A 19,719-nucleotide genomic window follows, 5' to 3' on the forward strand; every position below is an offset into this window, starting at 1 on the left:
TTAGCGTCAAACGCCGCTCGTGTTCAGAAAATGTTTAACTTCTGTTTAAAATTCATACATGTGAAGACCCCCCCCAAAATGGGAATACTAACATTGGAATTACAAGTCAATTGCATGACATTTTTCAAAGTAAAAACCCACACTCAACCACAATCTTCTGTGTTTGATTTTACCATTTTTATTTATTTTTTTAGGCTTTTAATACAAATTCAATTTGTCTGTACACTTATGTGCAAGACTATCCTGTCATCATAAACAAGAACATGGGCAAATCAAATGTCTGCAACACAACATACCATGCCAAATATCAATATTCAAATATACACAAAATAAATTGCAGGATATTAAGACCTCAAGATTTTGAGTACAGTAGCCTACTCTTTCTTGTCCAGGTGTGTGTTGATGATTTGAAATTGTGAGCAACCGACTGACAAAATAAAACATTCAAACCATTCTTACATTTTAAAAAGCAGCTTTTGCGAATATTACATAAACAATCACAGCTCAGAAAAATTCCATTGCGAAACGTTATGACTAATAGGAGAAATCTTCCCATCGGTCTTTCATTTGAGTAAGCAACCTTTTAAGTCACTTAAAAGTGATAACATAACTCAACACATTCAACTTCTATACATGTTCTATTTGCATCAAATGTTACACATTAGGAATATTTACAGTAAATAACAAGGCCCATACAGTGCATGTTATATAAATTAAGGGGTCATTACACCTATTATATTAGTTTGTTGACAATAGGAATAGAGAACACAACACACAACTTGTAAACAGAGCTGTTAGAGAATGTAGCAATATTTTTGCCTCATGAAAGAGCAGCCTATTTCTTAATCGTTATGACTTTATAACTATAATGCCATCATCTTTCCCACAACAGAACATAATCCACATAGATAATATGTGACTCATAAGATCCTCATCCTTCATACAACCCTTTAATTAAACGTAAAGTTAGACTATGCTGAAAACCATGAAGGCACTGTGAGGAAACTGGTAAGCTGACAGAAGCTAAATCATGGTAGCTCAATCTGCCATGAGATGAACAGTAATGTATTTACACCATAGCGGTATATGCACCTCTGAGATGTTCCTCTTCAGACATGCTCTGAAGGAAAAGTTTCCAACATATCTGCTAGCTGCTGCCACTGCACAGTCATGGTTTAAGGTGCCATATGGCAACAAGAATCACTCCTCGCCCTGCCTCCACTTCTGAGACTCCTCCTGGCGCGCATCAGGGTGGATCTGGTTCCTCATCCCACCCAAGACATTGGATGTGGCTTCAGTGGCCATAATGAGTGGTTTGACCACTGCTGGCGGCAGCTGGCGTAAAACTCCACCCACGGCCCCCGTCATCCCACGCTGCTCGTGCTCCCGGGTGGCGGTGTCATAGATGGTCAGTGCCGTGTCTGTGATCCCCTGTAGATGAAAAACACCATAAAACCCTCATTAAAAACAGACTTTCTTTCATTTTACTGTTGGTTATTTGAGCTCTAGGATTGTTTACCTCTTTAACCACAGTATAGGCTTTGGCTACACCTTCTCTCAGATCGACGGGCTGATGAGCCAGTCCGTAATGGGAGAACCGTTTAATCCTTCTTGTGTCTCTCTCGTCAGGTACTGGGGACACCATGTCATAGGCCGTCTCAGCTGCGGCCTAAAAATGGCACACAGACATACAAACACACCACAACAGGTTTGTCTAATTCCTCATGAAGTTATTAGTAGTGAATACAGACTTGTTTTACAACAGGTGTTTGTTTACCTGAATTGTCCGCACCATCCTGTTGGTAAGCTCCAGAGCAGCCATAGCAGTAGAAGTTCCAAAGGAGGCAGTGCCGCGTTGAAACCCACGCACTATCCGGCCATCCTTCCTGTACTGCTCAATCGGGAGCCAGACCAAGTCCCTGAATCCCTGAACTGAACAGAAATGTTTTCTTTAGAAAGGGGAAATACATTGCCAGAGATACACACCTGAATCAGTATGCTCACACAAACCACATGAATATCAGATCAGTTTGAGTAGAATTAATGAAATCATGAACAACATGTTGGTATAGTTTTAAAGATATTGTTTGAGCCTGTCTCTTCCCTTTAAGCAATTAACAGATTGGTAAGCACTACAGGTGCAGTTATGGCACCGAAAAAGAAATACTGTTAATAACCTTTCATTTAAATTTTTAGCTCATTATATCTCTTTTATTAAATTATTAATTTATGATCATCATCAAAGCCCATTGTGAAAAGTAAGTTTATTCAATACCAACAAAAAACCCTGTGACAGTGTTCAAAGCTCACCTAGTTGAACCAGAGAGTGAATAGGTCCCACACCACCCAGTAGTCCTGGAAGTTGGTTCTTCTTGATGTCATTTAGCCATTCATTAATTGCATAGGCAAACAGCTTATCCACACCTAATAACCTGAAACACAGACAAGTATTAGTTCCCCAGGAACAATTACTGCATCTCTGAACAGTGAATTACAAACTAGATAAATACAGAATTTCAACTACTCCATTACTACTGGACAAATCCAATATATAAAATAATAATCAGCACCGTCTTCAATGATATTTTACAGACATAAACATACCCTTGTCTGTAGCACAAGCGCCTCAGTTTCAGCTCTGAACAATTGAGCTGTGTCAACCCGATAATGATGCCTGCAAATGTTCCCTGAAACAACAGTCATACAATTATAAAAAAGTACAAATATAATACTGTGTAATTAAGACATGGCAGTCTTAGATCATGTACCTGCTCCATTGAAACATGTTTCCCATGGTAATCCAAGCGAATGGGAACTTCACAGGTAAATCGAAACTCCCTGATAGGAATAGAATTTGTTAATGAAACAGAAAAGCCAATTAATTATTTTCTTTCGAAGGGTTTTCATTATTGAGGTGTTTAACACGGACCTAAAGAAGATGGGCTGGTCTGTGAAGGAAGGAGCAGAGGCTTCATTGTCATTCTCTTCCTCCCTTCCAGACATGAAGAAACCATTTTGGCTCAGACGCCTCTGGGTAGGCACTGAGATGATCGGGGCCGGGTCCTGGCTGTTGCCGGCGTGCTTGGAGAAGCTACAGGAGATCTCTGGGGCAGTAGCTTTTTTTGTGGATACGCAGACAGCTGCAGGGCAAAACATTTTATCAGAGGCTAGTACTTGAATGCTAGCGTTATGCTCTAGTCACTGGTCGCTAATCATTTTACCTTCTTGTGCAGGCGGTGAGAAAAACTCAACTTCAGTAGCAAGACTAGTAAAGAAATCCTTCAAGAAGAACAGTGCATCCTTCAAAAAGACAGAAAACAAGGGTGTCAAGAAATGTTACTGGGGAAGGGGAAACACATTTTTGATACAATGGGGAAATGATCTGCATCAAGTATTTTACCTGATCAATATTGAGGCGAAGAGGCATCAGGGATACACGCAAACAGCACTCCTGAGGAGCCTGGCCCGACTCAGGACACATGTGCAGCGCCTTCACTGTCAGCTAAGATAAAAAGCACACAGGAAGTTACAAGACCAGGACGGGACCAAGACCTGACTGGGTTTATGCAAGTGTGTTTACTTCCTCACCATGTTAGAATGGGCTTTTCGGGGCATTTCCTTGCTAGTATACAAGTAGAGGAACTTGTTCATCTGTGAAGTAGCCAGTCTGTCTCGGATCTCCAAGTCCTGCACAACAAACACCTGGCGGGAGACTGGCTGATCCATCGACGGCCCAGGGGCCACATGGGCCTGTGGGTACACTTCATGCTGGAATCTCACCTGAAGGGTAAAGTGAATGAAAAGTTGGTAAATGGTGAAGAAACGAACCAATGTCTTTTTGTGATGTGTATGGAAGCATCATAATAAACATATATTCCAGACTAACTTTACCTTGCTGAGCTGTATTTCCATCAGGACGTCTGGGTTCCTTCCTTTTCCCCCTCCCGTCCGTCCTGAAGCCTTGACCTGTCTGACTGGAGTTTGAGAGGGGGAGCAGTGGGGCGTAGACCTGCACGACAGGGAAAAGGACGCAAATTAAACAAGCTTACCTTTAAGCAAATGTAAAGCAGTGTGTGTATAGTCACTTGGTTAATGGCTCACCCTCGACTTCTAGCAGGAGAAGCTGTGAACGTCGCACTCCCAAAGTCTTTCCCGCCATAGAGGTGCCAGATGACCGAGATCTCCTTGATGAGGTAGCGCACCTCTGGGATGGGAAAGTTCATGGCTCCACGGCTGGAATCACTTCCGCCGAGAGGCTGACTAAAGTGATCATTTTTGATTTCCACAGGGGCTGTGGTAAGCTGCTTTACCACTGGCTCCTGATCAACATCCTGAAACACATAATATGTAAAGCGCTTTGAGTGCGAGAAAAGCGCTATATAAATTGAAGATATTATTATTATTATAATGCTCAAAGTGAGCCAACACAGATCTTCAGTCTCTTTGCTACATAGCCATAGCTGTGTGAACGAGTTTATCCTGACCTGTCCTCTGGAACCCGGAGTCTCCAGGATACAAAAGTCGTCCGTCTCTTGGGCAAGGCTGGGGACAGGAGTGATGAGGGGCGAGTGAAGCATGGGGTAAGAGGGGCTTGAATCATGGTTTAAATTCCCACTCTCATCCGGGAACAAAAATAGGTCCGAGCGGGGCGGGTCGTGGTCTTGATTCTGCTCCTCATATGCCCCTATAGATGTGTGAAATAGTATTATATCTAGTTAAGTAAAAAATAAAAAATTATTAAGCGTAAACTTAAAAAGGTGGCGTCAGCAATTCTGGAGAACGCTTGTCAAAATCAGTGAATATCGCCTCACGATGCTCTACCTGTCCATAATGTGTGTGCTCTGAAAACAAAAACAATCTGGTGTTTATTTAGTCGTGGCTCTGTAAACTGCTATGTAAACAAAGGGGCCCACCGTAGCAAGCAACATGCCTGTCTACAGAGCCTGGGCGGTGCAATGACACTGTATTTTCTTTCCAGCGTGCACACTCTTTATGTACAGGTAGCGGATCATGAGATATATATTGATTTTGACAAAGTGATTTTAATAACAAGCGTTTTTCAGAATCGCTGACACCACCTTTAAATCCTTTTTGCACAAAGTCTTCACCATTCTGTTGCAGTCCTGGTACATGCTGGCCGTCAGTCTCCTCCATAGCTTCACTCATCAGATCCTGCAACATCTGCTGCTCAGTCTCAGCGAGTAACAGGGTCTGGGATGTGGGCCGGCTAGGAAACTCCGGCTAAGAAAAAAACATTATAAGTAAGTATCTATGACTATCTGTATTGTTTTAAATAATATTATAACAGTGTAATACTGGCTTACGTTTGTGTCCCTGCTGACCTTGGTTCTTTGTATATTGCTGCTGTGCTTGGCCTCTGCTTCTGTAGGGGGCACCAAGTCTCCATAGCTTGCTACATACTGGATAAGGTTCATAAGGGCGGCACAGGAGTCCGAACACGTTCTGATGTGAATAACGTCACTGGAACAGCGCAGCTCAAATCTGGGCTCCGACTATCATTCAAGAGGCAGTGAAAAATCATTATTCCATTTTTTTTTTTTATTATTTTCGTGAGAAAAAAGGTAGACATTAATGTTAGAGGCAGATAACACTTACCAATTTTCCATCAACTCCAGGTTTGACAGCGGTAATCCTTAGCTCCAATGTTCCCATGTCTACCACTTGGACGTAGTCTGTGAAAAAACATAAAAACATTGGTCAAAGCTGCATTTAAAAATCAAGCTGTTTCTTCAAAAACATCACTGAAGTCAACTTACCTCGCGCTAGATTGACAGACACTGCATTACTCTTGTCTGAGAGGAACAGGGCGGCTTCGTCCAAAATTATCCTGTGCAAAACAAACTATACTCAAAAAAGACAACTTTTTCTATGACTCCTTTCTGTAGGCACGCAAGCAGAAGCACTTTCATACCTTAGTGTTGAGGAAGAGTGGTCTAAAGAGACGCTGCTGGAGATGCTGAAAGTCTCTATAAGCAACAGTGATCTGAGTGGTAAGTACAGGGGTCTGTTAAGAGAAAAACAAATGCCACATTACAATACAAAAACAAGGCAAAAATAATTCATTATTGAGTGGGAGGTCTGAGGTCTATTTTACCTGTAGTCTAGTGAACAGCTCCAAAGGTGTAAATGTAAAGTGGTGACGGACGTAGGAGGGGCGTAACCCAACACAGGCTCATCGGAAACATTCAGAAAGTCAACAATCTGTTGCAGGTAAATAGGGATTAACAAGACAAATGTGTTGTTCAATTGCATTTTATTTCCTGACCATGTATGTAAAAGCAAAATAATAAAATAAAAAGATTCTGTCTAAGTTGGTGAAGTGGAAGCTCCATCTTGGCCTACCTGGTCATACCAGCCCAGTCTGGGAGGGACCACTCTGTGCTGGAGTGTGGCTCCTCTCACTCCAACAGCAACCAGAAATTCCTGCATAAAAAGCCCCAACACCAGAAAAATGAATAAAGCAGACTATGGTTTAAACAAAGATGCTCCTATACAACAGCAATGTAAAGTATGTTCTTCTGTACGGTTCAGAGAGCTGGCGAGTTGTCAAAACAGACATGAGGAGAATGGAAGTGTTCCATAATGGATGCCTCTGAAGAATATGCCAGATCTTTTGGCCTAATAAGATCTCCAACAATGACCTTCACAAAAAAACAGGAAGCCGAAGCATCACCAAGGAGACCTGAGATGGCTAGCCTATGACATTTGTTGAGGATGGCGCAGGACCGTATCTCAAAAGTTGCTATAAGATGGACACCACCAGGCAAAAGGAAAACCTGGGAAGCCAAAAACCACATGGCGCAGAACTGTGACACAAGAGTTAGAACAGATGAACCTGACATGGGGAGAAACCCAACATGCTGCCAGGGACCGAATGCAATGGAGAGTGCTCACTGAAGCCTTATGTTACATAGGGGACGAAGAGGAGTAAGTAAGTAAGTAATGGTTTCAGGAATAGCTGCCCATTATTTGAAGGCAATGCAGAATCCCAGAATATATGTATACCAAGGTGAACTGAGGTTGTTCTGAAAGCCATTGTGGCCTTTTACATTGTTACCGAGTTGAGTATTTTACCTTCACATTGCGTTCAGCATTCTGCGATGAGATTTTCACAGCGACAGACACCATGCTGCGGGCTTCCAGGCCGATACCCTCAGAGGGTGTTGAGGATCTCTCAGGAGTGGTCTCCGATTGGTAGATGGTTTGCTCTAACCAATGGGGATGTGTTCTGCACGGCAACTTTATGTCCGAGACCGACGGGGCTCCATCCAAAATTCCTGAGAAGTTTAACAGAGTGAGACAATCAGTGACTGAGGCGCTAGAACATGAATGACACAGTATAACGGTACTTTTGATACATATAGCAGCATAAAAGCAGCAGTATAGTAAAGTTGGTTTACCTTGATGATACATGCAAATACTACTAGTGTGGAAGCAGATGTAGTGTTGGTCTTTATAGCCTTCGTACTGTGTCACGCTGAAAAGTACGGCGTTTTTCACTTCTAGCCAGAACTCTCCATGTTTGTTTTTCAGGACAGTTTTATCCTCCTTCTGGAAAAATAAAGAGGATGGAAACTCAATCCCTATATCCATAAAACAAGATAAGATAGTCTGAAAAAAACTGGAAAGGTGATATCAAAAAGATATCAACCTTAGCGTTGGTTTGAAGAGCCACCAGGCCATGATTGACACTGATGATGACAGAGAACAGGCTCTGGGAGTTCTTGCTGTGGGATTTAGGCTTTTTCTTCTTACGTGACCTGAGGCCCAGGTCGGATGCAGGACAATAATAGTGCATGGTCTCCTCCTCCGAGCCACTGGTGTCCTCTGAAAGCACAACACAAAGCATGTCTTTAAAAATGAAAAGCTCCTTGTCGGTTAAGTGCAAAATCTTTAGAAATGCTTGTCGTCGTCTCACCCTCGGGACCAGTCGAGCGGAACTGGCTGAAGCTGTCCTTAGAGTAAGTGTTGATCAACTGGCTGGCGACAGACAGTCCAACTCCATACGGCATGCTTTCCACTGTCTCCACTGGAGATGGAGCAGTGGGCTCCCACAGGAGCAGGTCATTGTTTATCCTAAAATATTGAAAACATATATTTTATGCATGCATCTTAATAGGTATCTTATGAAGGAGTATTTAATGGGTGTCATACTTCATTGGCCACAAAAACACTTGAACGACTGATTATCTATTGATTTCTAGCTAATACAAAAAGAAAAAAGTTTACGAGTTGAGATAGTTTTACAAATGATGTACCTGTTGTGCAGTTTTTCATAAAATGCTTTGCTGGGGAGTACTAATTGCACGTTGGGGATACACAACTCAAGGATGAAGCGAGAGTTGTTGATGGTTTTTTCCTGGAACTCCGTCATCTCAGCTGCATCACCGGGAATGACCATCTGGAATAAAAAAAAAGGGTTACTCACCACCTGCTGTATTGTTAGGTTAGACATGCAAATCAGTATACAGGTTGCTGTTTGCCTAATAATGCACCTGTCAAAGGTTTGAATACATGAAATCAGAGCATATTCTCGCTCCTAAATGAAAATATGTCCATCTGCAATGCCATCAATTGACAAATTAAGCAAATGTTAAGATAAGCTTTTCAAATAAAGGAAATATGTGTACTCCAAAATGTCTTATAGTTTATTTGAGATTGTGTATGTGGATCAAATAAGATCAGAAATCATATCCATGCATTGATAATTTGCATTGTTCCAAATTGGGTACATTGGGCCTCATTTATCAAACTTGCATGGAATCTGGTGCAGATCCTGGCGCAAATATCACCCTACGCCAGGTATCGCGTGGGATTTATCAAACTGTCTTACCTCGCCAATCTCAGTGTACACCAGAGATCAGTGTTGATAAATGCGGCGGCTGAAAACAATCGTAATTTGAATATAACGCCCCTATATTTTCTCACTTTAGAGGCCTCGCTCAAAGGTTTTACTACATGGATATGCGCATTACAGCAAAGAAGAGGAACTTCTCTGAAGTAGAAATTGACAGCATAACGAAAGTAGATTTTTTTTTTTAAGTTTAATTTCGGAGCATTAAAAGCGGCATCAAAGATCGTCAGAAGGTAATTAGGAAGGAAATAACTGCTGCGGTCAACAGCTTTGGTGTTGACAAATGTTCTCTAGCTGAGGATAGTGAATTTGAGGTTTACCTCAGTATTATTGCTCAAATGGTACAAAATGGCATTTACAATTTTATGTCGCTTTACATTGGGGCGACTGTGGCTCAGGTGGTAGAGTGGGTCGGCCGATGATCAAAGGGTTGGAGGTTCGATCCCCGCCCTGCCACCTGTGTCATAGTTGTTGTGTCCTTAGGCAAGACACTTCACCCACCTTGCCTCGTGTGAATGTCGATAGTTAGCCTGCTATCGGTGTATGAATGTGTGTGTGAGAATGGTAACGTCAGACCTGCAAACTCATAGGAGGTGAAAAAGGTGACAAACACCCGTCCCTTCTAGGGGGGGTCGGGTGTTTTTCGCTGTCCAAACGATTGGCTATTGTTAAATATCATTCACACAACCAGAGTTCTCCACTATTGCCTCCAATGTCCAGCTGGGTGAAAATAATAGCCAGCTGAGATCCTGAGATTTTTTTTAAACTTTTTAAAGTGAAATGCATGAATCTGGTGCACTTTGAGAGGGAAATTAAGAGGCTAAATCTGAGGAATTTTGTGTGAACAAATAATTTGGAGACACTGGGTCGGATGAATTAGAAGCTTCTTGGATTTTCCATTAAAATGTTCTTTTAAAATAAAATATTATGCAGGGTCCTCTGGGTTGGGCTTGGTGCTCTTTTTCTTTTATGGGACATATTTCTCTGTAATATATTGAATACATTTAAATGCAGTGAGAGGAATGAAGCAGAAGAACTCTGTTGTCCAGCTATCTTTTTTTCCACAGACGAGGCTGAAATAGGTTATACAGTGCATGGGCATCTGAGCCCCATTTCCAAATGTTTTTAAATAAACTCAATACACACTGGACGTGAACGTGACGTGATCAGTTAAACTTTGATTACCTCCCAGATGAACTGATTAAATTATTGGGCTATTAACTAGGCTATCTAGATCAAAACATTGTATTCATTTTATTGTATGATATAATAATATGATGTTAATATCAAACACACAAACTAAAAAATAAAAATAAAAATAAATTGGGGGGGGGGGGGGGGGGGGCCTGTCGGTCGGCTCTGATTGTGAGCGCACTGCAGACACTTCATTTCTGCAATGTGCGCTCATTAAGTCAGCTTCACTTAAGAGTCCTGTGTGGGTCAACAGTGCAGTGCAAACTATGCAGCATAAAGTTATAACATTCGTCTACGACCGTGATGTTAAATCACCTTCACACAAAGTCTCCGCCCCAGCAAAGCAGCGAGTCGATCGCTGTGACGGTGAAAATCACCGGGACCCGGGAGACCCAGTGAGCGAGTGAGACGGGAACGGCTTCCGCGATCTTTTTCTATGTCTCGAGTCTAACATAGAGCCATGTCGGCAAACTGACAGCGCGACTAAATAAAGGGACTGTACAGTGAGCTGCCTGCGTCCCTCCGTTAGTTTCTGTTTCAGTAGGCTGTTACATTAACCTCTGAAGCATTGACAGTGTTTAATCAAAGCCTCTATTTTTTTATTATCAAAAGGGCTTTGATTGAGACTTTTAGCCAATTCTAAAGTCTGAACACACAGCGAACGCTGATTGGACAATACTCATGACGTCTACCAAAGATGTTTTATTGCCAAGATAACGATATTCCCTTGTCTCACACTACGGTAACTCGCCCGCACAGTCCAGTCTGGGAAGCACTGGCTGACTTCTCTGGCAGCTGCCGCTACCCCCCCCCAAAAAACAAAAACTCTTCGGATCTATACGATTCACGTGGGTCATATATTTTGATTCTAAACGGCGATTTTCGCCGAAAAGCGACGAGTTTGCAGGTATGTAACGTGCAGGGCCGCCCATGAGGGGTAGAAAGTGAGAAAGCTTTCTAGGGCCCAGCCACCAGGGGGGGCCCAGAGAAGATTTTTTTTTTTTGCAGATTACCTAATTCACCCAACCTTTATTATGAACGCTATATTCGCAAGAGAACTTTCTATAAAATAAAACATTTTATTCATTGTTACTTGGGTAAAATATATCACATTTTATATTGAAAAACTAAAAGTATCATGGGTCGTTTTTCCCCCTCAAAACAGTTGCATGCATTGATGGTGAGCAAGCTAACCTAGCAAGCTCAGTGATGCCAGGACCTGGACATAAATCAGGGTACCAGAAAAGAAAGAAAAAAAAGGTAACTTTCAAGGGCTTTAGACCCCCGGAAAATTTCTGCTAGCAGAAGTGTATTTTCAATTCAGACATACTGTGATATTTCATAAAGTTTTGAGGTGTTTTTGAAATTATTCTGTATATTTTATCTATTATTTTCTAAGAACATCAGAAAATTACATATTTAGCCTTTAAACAAAGGTGGCAGATGGTTGTTATACTGATGAGGAAAGCTTCTGGTAGCAGTGCTATCATGGTGAGCAGTGCTACAGCATTGGTGTGTCTAATGGCGCTTTTCCACCGCATGGTATCAGCTCGACTCGACTCAACTCGCATTTTTGGCTTTTCCACCGCAATTTCATGGTACCTGGTACCACGTAGCGGCTGCTTTTTTGGTATCGCCTCGCTCTAGGTTCCAAGCGAGCTGAGCCGATGCTAAAAGGTGACGTCGGCAGACGGCCGGCCACTGATTGGCCAGAGACTATTGTCTGGCCAATCAGTGGCCAGAGACTACCGGCTTCATTCTGTTGTTTATTCTCCCCAACTCTCCGGGACTTTTGAGTGTATTTACGCCGCGTGCAGCCTTCTCTGGCTCTCTTTCATTTGATTTGCATCACAGATCTGAATTTATTTTCCATATATTCGCTAAGCTCACCCAGTGTTGGTTGTTGGGGAAGTTACTTATCATACGAGAGGAGACATGTAGGGCAGCTAGCAGCTAGGCTAATAGTAGCCAGCTGGGACAGACATGATAGCGAGCGATTACATTACAAGCCTCGGACTGAACTGATTACCTCAATAAAATATTCAGGCTGGGACACGGCTTGCATTTTAAAACATGTATCCTGAAACAAGCACTAAACAGTCAACTTTATCATGCCCGTGTTTACGTGCATAGGGATGTACGTGACGCATCCCTACAGCTGACTGTGTGGCAGAGTCACACATCGGGACAACAACCATCCCTTTTAATGGCCCGTAGCAATATTCTTCTACTTCTTTTAGCAAACAGATACAAGGGGGGTATTTCTTAAACATTTTTCATCCGTGTTTTTGGCGGTTGGTTCAGTTAATAGTGCAACAACTGCTCGCAATTTCTGCTCTGCTACTTTGCTCCGGAGTAGGCTTTCAGCCCCTTACGACGACCCCGCCCACGTTCAGCAGGTACTATTTGCGGTGGAAAACGACCCGTGCTGCTACCAAAACAAGTTGAGTCGAGTCGAGTTGAGTCGAGTCGAGCTACATTTGCGGTGGAAAAGCGCCATAAAAGGGCATAATATAAGTGGTAGAGGAGAAAAAGACGCACCAACTGTCCAATAATGGTATATTAAACCTTTAACGCATGTCTTGTCCCCCACCCCAATTAAAGAAATACACGTCTGCAGAGATTTGAATGCTTATGATGTACAGTATTGATCCTTTCAGATAGCACTACTCAAAAGGGGTTTAAAACTAAAAATAACACGTTGCTTTGTACTGTATGAGAGATGCGCTTGGCACGAGTAGTCAGCCGCCAGCTGCACAAGCCAGCCCGGCAACCACCAGCGGTGAGAGCGCCCAGCGTCCTGCCGAGGTCCCGGATCGGAAAAACAAGCCAAAACGTGCCGGTTAGTAGTGGAAATAAATCGCTCGCTTTAGCGATCACTGACACATTAAAAGAGAAAATAAAATCTCAAAACTGCGTCAAATAAATGCAATGTTAAGCTGAATGTTTTGCAGTGTCTTTTTATCATCAAGAGCTGCGTATTACTTGCATAGCCAACATATTAAATACTTAGGCTAACATGTTAGATGCGATGAATGAATGCAGCCAGCATTCTGCAGTCCCCCCAGCTGCTACAAGTCGTAGATTACTGCCCTTACGCAGTCCCATGCAGCGCACCAAAGTGGCCCAAGTGTGCATTATTGAATCATCGCACATTTTTAAATGATTAGTATATTAGTATGATTTTCTGACAATTGTCCGACAAAGTCATCGGCTACATGGCACAGCCGGCACTGCAAGTCCAAGCTGTTTACAAACTTGCGTACACGAGCTGAGAGCTGGCGTGGGATTTGAGCGTACCCTACGGTCACGTCTAAATTGATAAATGCCGAGGTTTGCGTTGAAATGTGCGTACACCCACTTTTCTGGTCTACGCACGGTTGATAAATGAGGCCCATTGCGATTAATAAGTTGTGTAAATAGTAAATACTGGTATTTATACACCTGACTAACCTTTAAAGTAAGTGTTTTAAGCAGTTGGTTTAGGCTCCAGTGAATTTACATAAAGTTTAAAAGAAATTATTAATTTAATAAATAAGAAACATTTACAATAGTTAACTGTATACAAACATGTTTCATGAATGTGGTAATTTTGCGATGACCTACTTCTTCATTCTCATACATGACTCTTCGTGACGAAAAGGGTGATGGCTCTGGTTTCCCAAAGTCACACACATCCTTCAGTGAGTGGGCCGCCCCTTCCTCCTCTTCCTCTTCAAGGGAGTGGTCCTCAGCCCCCTCGTCATCTTCTGTCGTCACCCGCTCGAGGATGGAGTGGACTGTGGTGGGGTTCATCTTCAGCACAACCCTGTTCAGAGATTTAACATCAGTGAAATGTGCCCCTGAATGGACAGGGCAGTTTAACGCAGGTCAGATAAACTTACCTTGGCCAATCAAATTTCACACTTTCAGACGTTGTCATTTCTCCATCCATGGTGTGGGACACTCTAAGGAACCGGGCAGCTGGTTGATCTGGCTCCTCTTGAAACTTCCCTGTGCAAAGCAGAAAAACAGCATAGTTGTTAAAAAGCAATTCCGAAGGGGTGCAGAAATAAGTGTATCCCTTCTGACCACATACCAACAAGCTCCCTGAAGGTGAGCTCCATTTTGGTTTGGTCTGGAGAGCTGCCACCCATAAACTCTGTTTTCACTTCCAGGTCTTCCAGCTCCAGGAAGAGAACTTCCTTCTGCAGGGACTTCTTGAACCAAGGGCCCCTCTCCTGATCTGAGCGCAGGTCAGGGATGGGGAAGCGGACTGCAAGGCCCAGCAAGGGGGCATTGACGGTCAGCGTTACATGACAGTTGGTGGGAGTATGGGTGTCATCAAGGAAAACCTCTGTAAAGGCCTTATGCTGTGAGACGAGTTCAAAGAGACAAAATTTAGAAAACAGGCAAGTTGTAGAGCCTATACAAACGCAGCTGCATCTAAGATTTATATACCTTTAAATTATTTTAACACGTACCAAGCTGACATGTTTATTATAGGATGTGTACAAGTGGGAGGCCATCAGCTCTGTGGTGGCAAGCTTCTGAGGTTGCAGCAACGAGTTGAGACGGTCTACGATGCTGATGTCAAGCTCACAGCGCACAGGGCCCAGCTCCACCTGGATCTCAGCTTTCCTGGGAATGGTGCTGAGGCGAACCTTGCCACCCTGCACAGAGAAACCAAACAGTTGACTGAGTAGAAGCACCGACAACGTATAACTATAATGTGTCAGAGTGTTACATGTTAATGGATGTATAAAAGGCCGTTACCTGGGGGCCTCTGCGCTCAGCCTGTTTGTAAAGCAGATGAAGGCAGGTGGTGAGCGACGCATCAGCACTGGCTGTGGTGTCAAATGTCAGGAGCTGAGTTGTGACAGAAAAGTCAGTGAGGAAAACTTTCGACGTCGTGCCAGCAGCATCTTTACGGCGTACCGAATTGTGTATGCAATATTTATCCAACCAATGCTCAGAGCAGCGTAAAATGTGCCTAGCTCAGGCTTGTAACTCTAACCTCAGTGTACTGAATGCCTCTTTGGGAGCCTCCAAACACAGCCTCGGAGGGGAACAGACACTCCAGAAACTCCATCTGGGTAAGGGAGACGTCAGTGCTAAAAGTCCGCAAGCTGGATCCCTGACCGTGCTCATAGTTTATCTTCAGGCCCTGGCCTACAAACCTGTAAATATGAGCCCAGATCAGACACTTTAAACTGAAATGTCCTACAATATGCTTTTTTTAAAAAGCACAAAGTAACACCAACAGGAACTATTGGAAAATAAAAAGTGCACCTGAGATGGTCATGAGGGCAAGCCTGGTTAAACACTGTCCTAGACGGAAGGAAAGCAGCTGGGTTGAGGCAGCCCACCATGCTGAAGAAGTGTGCAGCCATAGGGCCGAGGGGACTGGGAGCAGCATCTGGTGGAGGCAACGGGTCAATGTGAAGGACCGAGACAGCCAGGCCACTCAGTGTTAACCTTAACACCAGCTCTGGCCTTGACTCGTCACCGTGGGTTTTGGATGGATGGGCTGAAATACAACAATGGCAGATATGCAGTAAATACAGATACTTCATTTTGAACTCGGGTGAAATGATTACGATATCCAACAGAGGGTTGAGTGTGTAAATAAAAGAGAAAACATTAGCAAACTCCTTTTCCACTCTAAACACATGGTAAGAGACAGACTAGTATATAAGAGTTAAATGTGTGTAGAAACAATGATGTACTGTATATGTAAATATATATAATGATGTACTGTGAAACTTACAAGTCTGTCTCAGTAATTTGTGAGTTAGTTGTGAATCCCGCGATAGGAGGGGAATTTCATTAGTCTGCTTCTCTCTTTGTCGTGGCACGTCCATGTAATCATCCCATAGAGCCTGAAAACAGACAGATATTTTGCTAGTTTACACTCACACTGAAAATAGTCTTTTGTTTACCTCCTAATTTTGTCAGAAAAATTTATGGAGTAATCGGACCACTGACAACACATACAAACGTTAAAATTCTAAATGTGTCTAGGAGGCAAAGACTTACTGTCGCATTTCCAGAGGGAGATTCTCCCGGGGAGGCAGAGTAGTTGCTATTAAGTGACAAATCCAAGTCAACGGTAGGTGGATCACCCAGAGGAGGAAGGGATGACAAGCTGTGAGACATGTCCATGTCCGCCATAGAGAAGAACACATCGTCTACACCATCCACAGATGTTTAAAAAAAAATAACGAAAAGGGCAAAGAAAAACCATATTTCATGAGATAGATGCAACCTTGACATAGATTTTATCATTAAGCTCAGTTGAAAGAGGATGGTGTTTCAATCCCACCTCGACTAGATACAGTTCTGGTGGTCTGGCTCTCGTATAGGTCGGGGTCGGTCCCTGGCACAGCAGTATCCTTCTTCAGACAGCGGTTCAGTTCCATATGGAGCCGATACTCGTCCTCTTGTTGTATGGGTCGGCTCTTTCTATCCTTGGCCCATTCTTGTGCACCTTTACACGAGGAGCAAGAAATACTCTATTTGGTCCATCTCTAAATAACTCATTGGGTGTATCAGCTATTAACAGAGGTGTCCTCACCTCCACCAGAGAAAGCTCCACACAAGTCCAGAAGAAGATGAACTTGCCGCGGGGACAGCAGAATAATAAGTGTATCAATATGTCCAATAACTTCCAGCTGAAAATCAAACCGTGGAAAACATCCTTGTTAAGAAGAATCTTACCTAGTTGACAATATTGAGTAAATAATAAGGAAGTTTGTTTCTTATAATATTTTTTAATTAAGTAATAGTTCATGCACCTTTGCTCCAGGCATAGCCAAGTTGTTTTTTAGAGTTAGGGACAACTCTATTTTACCACCAAGGCACCCGACCTGCACAGGTTCAAAAGGTGTTGTAGAGGATACCGGCTCAGTGAACTGGGGATGAGGCTCACATATTATTTTGGGATTCCAGCTAGGGGAGAGCTTTGGCTCGGTTTCCTGCCAAATGAGAGATTTTATTTTTTAACATGCATACTTACAGCTCCTTTATTCTAAATATTAAAAAAAAATCGCTACACTAACCGTTGGAGGGGGTGAAGATTTACAACCAGCACGGGAAACATCTGAGAACTCATCCCAAAACACAGTGATGCCTTCCATCTGCAAGTTTTTATGTGCAAATGTGGTTGGCTGATGCACGTTCACGTCTGAAGTCTCCTCGTCCGTTTCATCGCAGTAAACAATCCTGAAAGCAAACACAGAAAACAGTTACCTTGACAAGGATGCATCATGCCATCTACATTATCAGCAACATCATCTTCCACATATTTAGCTTCAGCTTTAAAAACATAATTTTTTTATACAACTGATAAACATTTTTATAAATAATCAATAGTATATTCTCAGTTTGGGCTTATCTATGTCTCTTTGTCTTTGATTGAATATACACTTTAGTTTAAGGATAATGGAACATTAAAATGGAGGTTGGCTTTTAAATATACGTTTTAGCATTTTTATGCTTTATTACAGTTTTTTTGAAAGACAGCGAAGAAATGGGGCAGAGATGGGAATGACATGCAGAGAACGACCATGGGCCAGATTCGAACCCGTGGTCTCCTGCTACTGAGGACTGAGCCTTTATGGGGGGATGGGGGAGGGGGGCGTGCTAACCGCTTCACCACTAGCAACCTGGATGATGGCTATTAACAAAAGTCTGATTTTCAAAACATGTTAACATGAATATTTTGGAAACTGCCCAAAACTTACTTTTTGATTCGAATCTCAAGGGCGATTCCAGTTTTAGAATTTTCTGGAATGTGTTCGACTCTGAGAACAGTATCCAAAAATGTCACTCTGACTCTTCTCAGAACTACAAGATAGGAAATGAAAAGAAATCACTTTACACAATACTAGGCTTGTTAATCTCTTCAAAATGTGGTTTCATGGTAAAGACCCAATGTACCTGTTTCTATAGTTTCTGCAAACTTCTCTAATCCCTCAAAGGGCTGGAAGCTCTCTCCCATATCGTCAGTGAGTTTCTGGCTTAGACATTCTTTGGCAAGCTGCATGCTGCTCGTCATGAAACTGGACCAGTACATTGGCTCAGTGCCAGATGCTGAAAGGACAGCCAGCAGTTACACATTAATTTACCTTTCATCAAAACTAGTTGTCAACATGTCACATGTAACAATATGAAGATCTAAAACCATTCTCACATATGCTGTGTGTAGTGGCACATAATGCAGTCTCCTTACCCACTCTTGGTCTTGGTCTGAGAACCATCTCTAAACCCTTGACCTCTAGGGCACAATTTTCCTGCAGAAGCGCTGCCCATGGGACTGTTAGAGAAATTGTCTGGATGAAGCCCTCGATTACCTCAAAGGGAGCATCTGCCGTTTCTAGGAGCTCATTGAGTGACTGAGGAACAAGAAACAATGCTGAAGATTCCTCTGATTCATGCAGGTTCTGTGTTTAAATCAAATACATTGATCTCCAGAATTTCCTGTCACAAACGTTACAATCCACATACCCATTTATCCAATGGCACTTGTGCAAGTGTTCCAGTGCCTTGATAGAGGTCTAAACTAAGCTGATCCAAGCTCAGCTTCTCCTGCAGAAAGTTACCAAGATACCGATGCAGGAGGTATCTGCAGGCCCGCTTCTTGATGGACTCCGAAAAGGGCCAAGGCATCTTGACTCAATGGGTGAACAGAGCACAGGTAATGAAAGCGATCTTCAGGCTCTGCAACTTGATTGCTATAGCTACTCAGACAGCTATGAAATAGTCACTGGTTTTAACAGTCGTGTCATCCTGTCAACTTAAAGACATTGACAGATCGTGAGCTCAAACACCCTTCACATCCCAAGATTAGGGACCCTTTGGAGGATGTGTTGATACTCTGGGATATGTGTAAGAATTGGTCCGACTCCAGTTTGCTGCGCCTACAGAAAAACACACACACACAAACACACACAGTACCCTTTGACATTTGACACTTTGACACAACATGAGGCTTGACACAATATGTTTACAACGGCCAGAAAACCAACAAGCTCTATTAAAACGTCGGTACAAGCCGACAGAGACTGTTTTAAATCCAGGGTGGCGTTATAAATAATGGAACATAAAAACGTCAAGACATCGAAAGTGTAATTCTAAGCATATATCTGCCCGCTTTCTAGGTAAAGTGTGAACTAGCAAACGCACTTGCGAAATAACTGCTAGCATGCTACAGACTTGCTAGTCAAACGCTACCCTTAGCCAGGTTTGCTTCAAAGGAGCTGTCATTATAGACAGGAGACGCCTCGACCGCTGGCTAAACAAAGGCATGTAATTCGGCTTACTATTAGGCTATCAAGTGAGAGGTTAGCGCCATTAGCTATCGGTGGAGTGAGGCAACATTAGCAGAGCCGGCCAACGCCAGGCTGGGCTAAGCTCGTAGCGATACATGCTAGTCAGCTACATAGCTAACATAAAACCAACCAGTTTATAAGTTAAATACCTTTACGTGTGGCATTGCACACTGTCAAAGCACTTCACATGGATACAGCAGCGAGATACGCAGACACGCATGAGTAAGTGAATAGAGTAGGCGATATTAGTGCAGCTCATAAGTTACCTTCTGACCGACTTGTTTACAAACACTTTCATGACTCCGCACCAATAGAGCTTGCACGCGCCGGGGTGGGATA

General features: G+C 42.9%; 1 protein-coding gene across 5 annotated transcripts; it reads right to left on the bottom strand.

Moving 5' to 3' along the window:
• Positions 1–179: 179 nt before the first annotated feature.
• atg2b (autophagy related 2B) lies at positions 180–19,681 on the bottom strand. 5 transcript variants are annotated; one of them, XM_080042887.1, is made up of 43 exons: positions 19,647–19,681; positions 18,557–18,969; positions 18,282–18,444; positions 17,990–18,142; positions 17,794–17,896; positions 17,110–17,272; positions 16,846–17,025; positions 16,626–16,722; positions 16,374–16,538; positions 16,088–16,239; positions 15,819–15,930; positions 15,341–15,578; positions 15,066–15,228; positions 14,825–14,917; positions 14,533–14,721; positions 14,148–14,421; positions 13,954–14,062; positions 13,676–13,877; positions 8,280–8,422; positions 7,940–8,097; positions 7,673–7,848; positions 7,422–7,572; positions 7,096–7,298; positions 6,364–6,444; positions 6,116–6,222; positions 5,933–6,025; positions 5,778–5,848; positions 5,617–5,693; positions 5,325–5,513; positions 5,079–5,241; positions 4,485–4,684; positions 4,102–4,331; positions 3,892–4,009; positions 3,589–3,780; positions 3,401–3,502; positions 3,222–3,300; positions 2,930–3,140; positions 2,769–2,838; positions 2,605–2,687; positions 2,311–2,432; positions 1,778–1,932; positions 1,520–1,669; positions 180–1,431 (listed from the first exon to the last, which is right to left on the bottom strand). In XM_080042887.1, the coding sequence occupies exons 2-43, from the start codon at positions 18,716–18,718 to the stop codon at positions 1,201–1,203; spliced, it is 6,273 nt and encodes a 2,090-aa protein (XP_079899013.1). In that variant the 5' UTR covers positions 18,719–18,969; positions 19,647–19,681; the 3' UTR covers positions 180–1,200. The 5 variants fall into 5 exon arrangements, with proteins under 5 accessions (XP_079899013.1, XP_079899016.1, XP_079899014.1 ...); XM_080042890.1 differs by having other exon boundaries at positions 5,109–5,241; positions 5,343–5,513; positions 19,530–19,663; XM_080042888.1 differs by having other exon boundaries at positions 5,343–5,513; positions 19,530–19,663.
• Between the last annotated feature and the right edge of the window lie 38 nt (positions 19,682–19,719).

This window comes from Ammodytes marinus, assembly GCF_949987685.1.
Source record: "Ammodytes marinus genome assembly, chromosome: 15".
Classification (NCBI taxonomy): domain Eukaryota; kingdom Metazoa; phylum Chordata; class Actinopteri; order Uranoscopiformes; family Ammodytidae; genus Ammodytes; species Ammodytes marinus.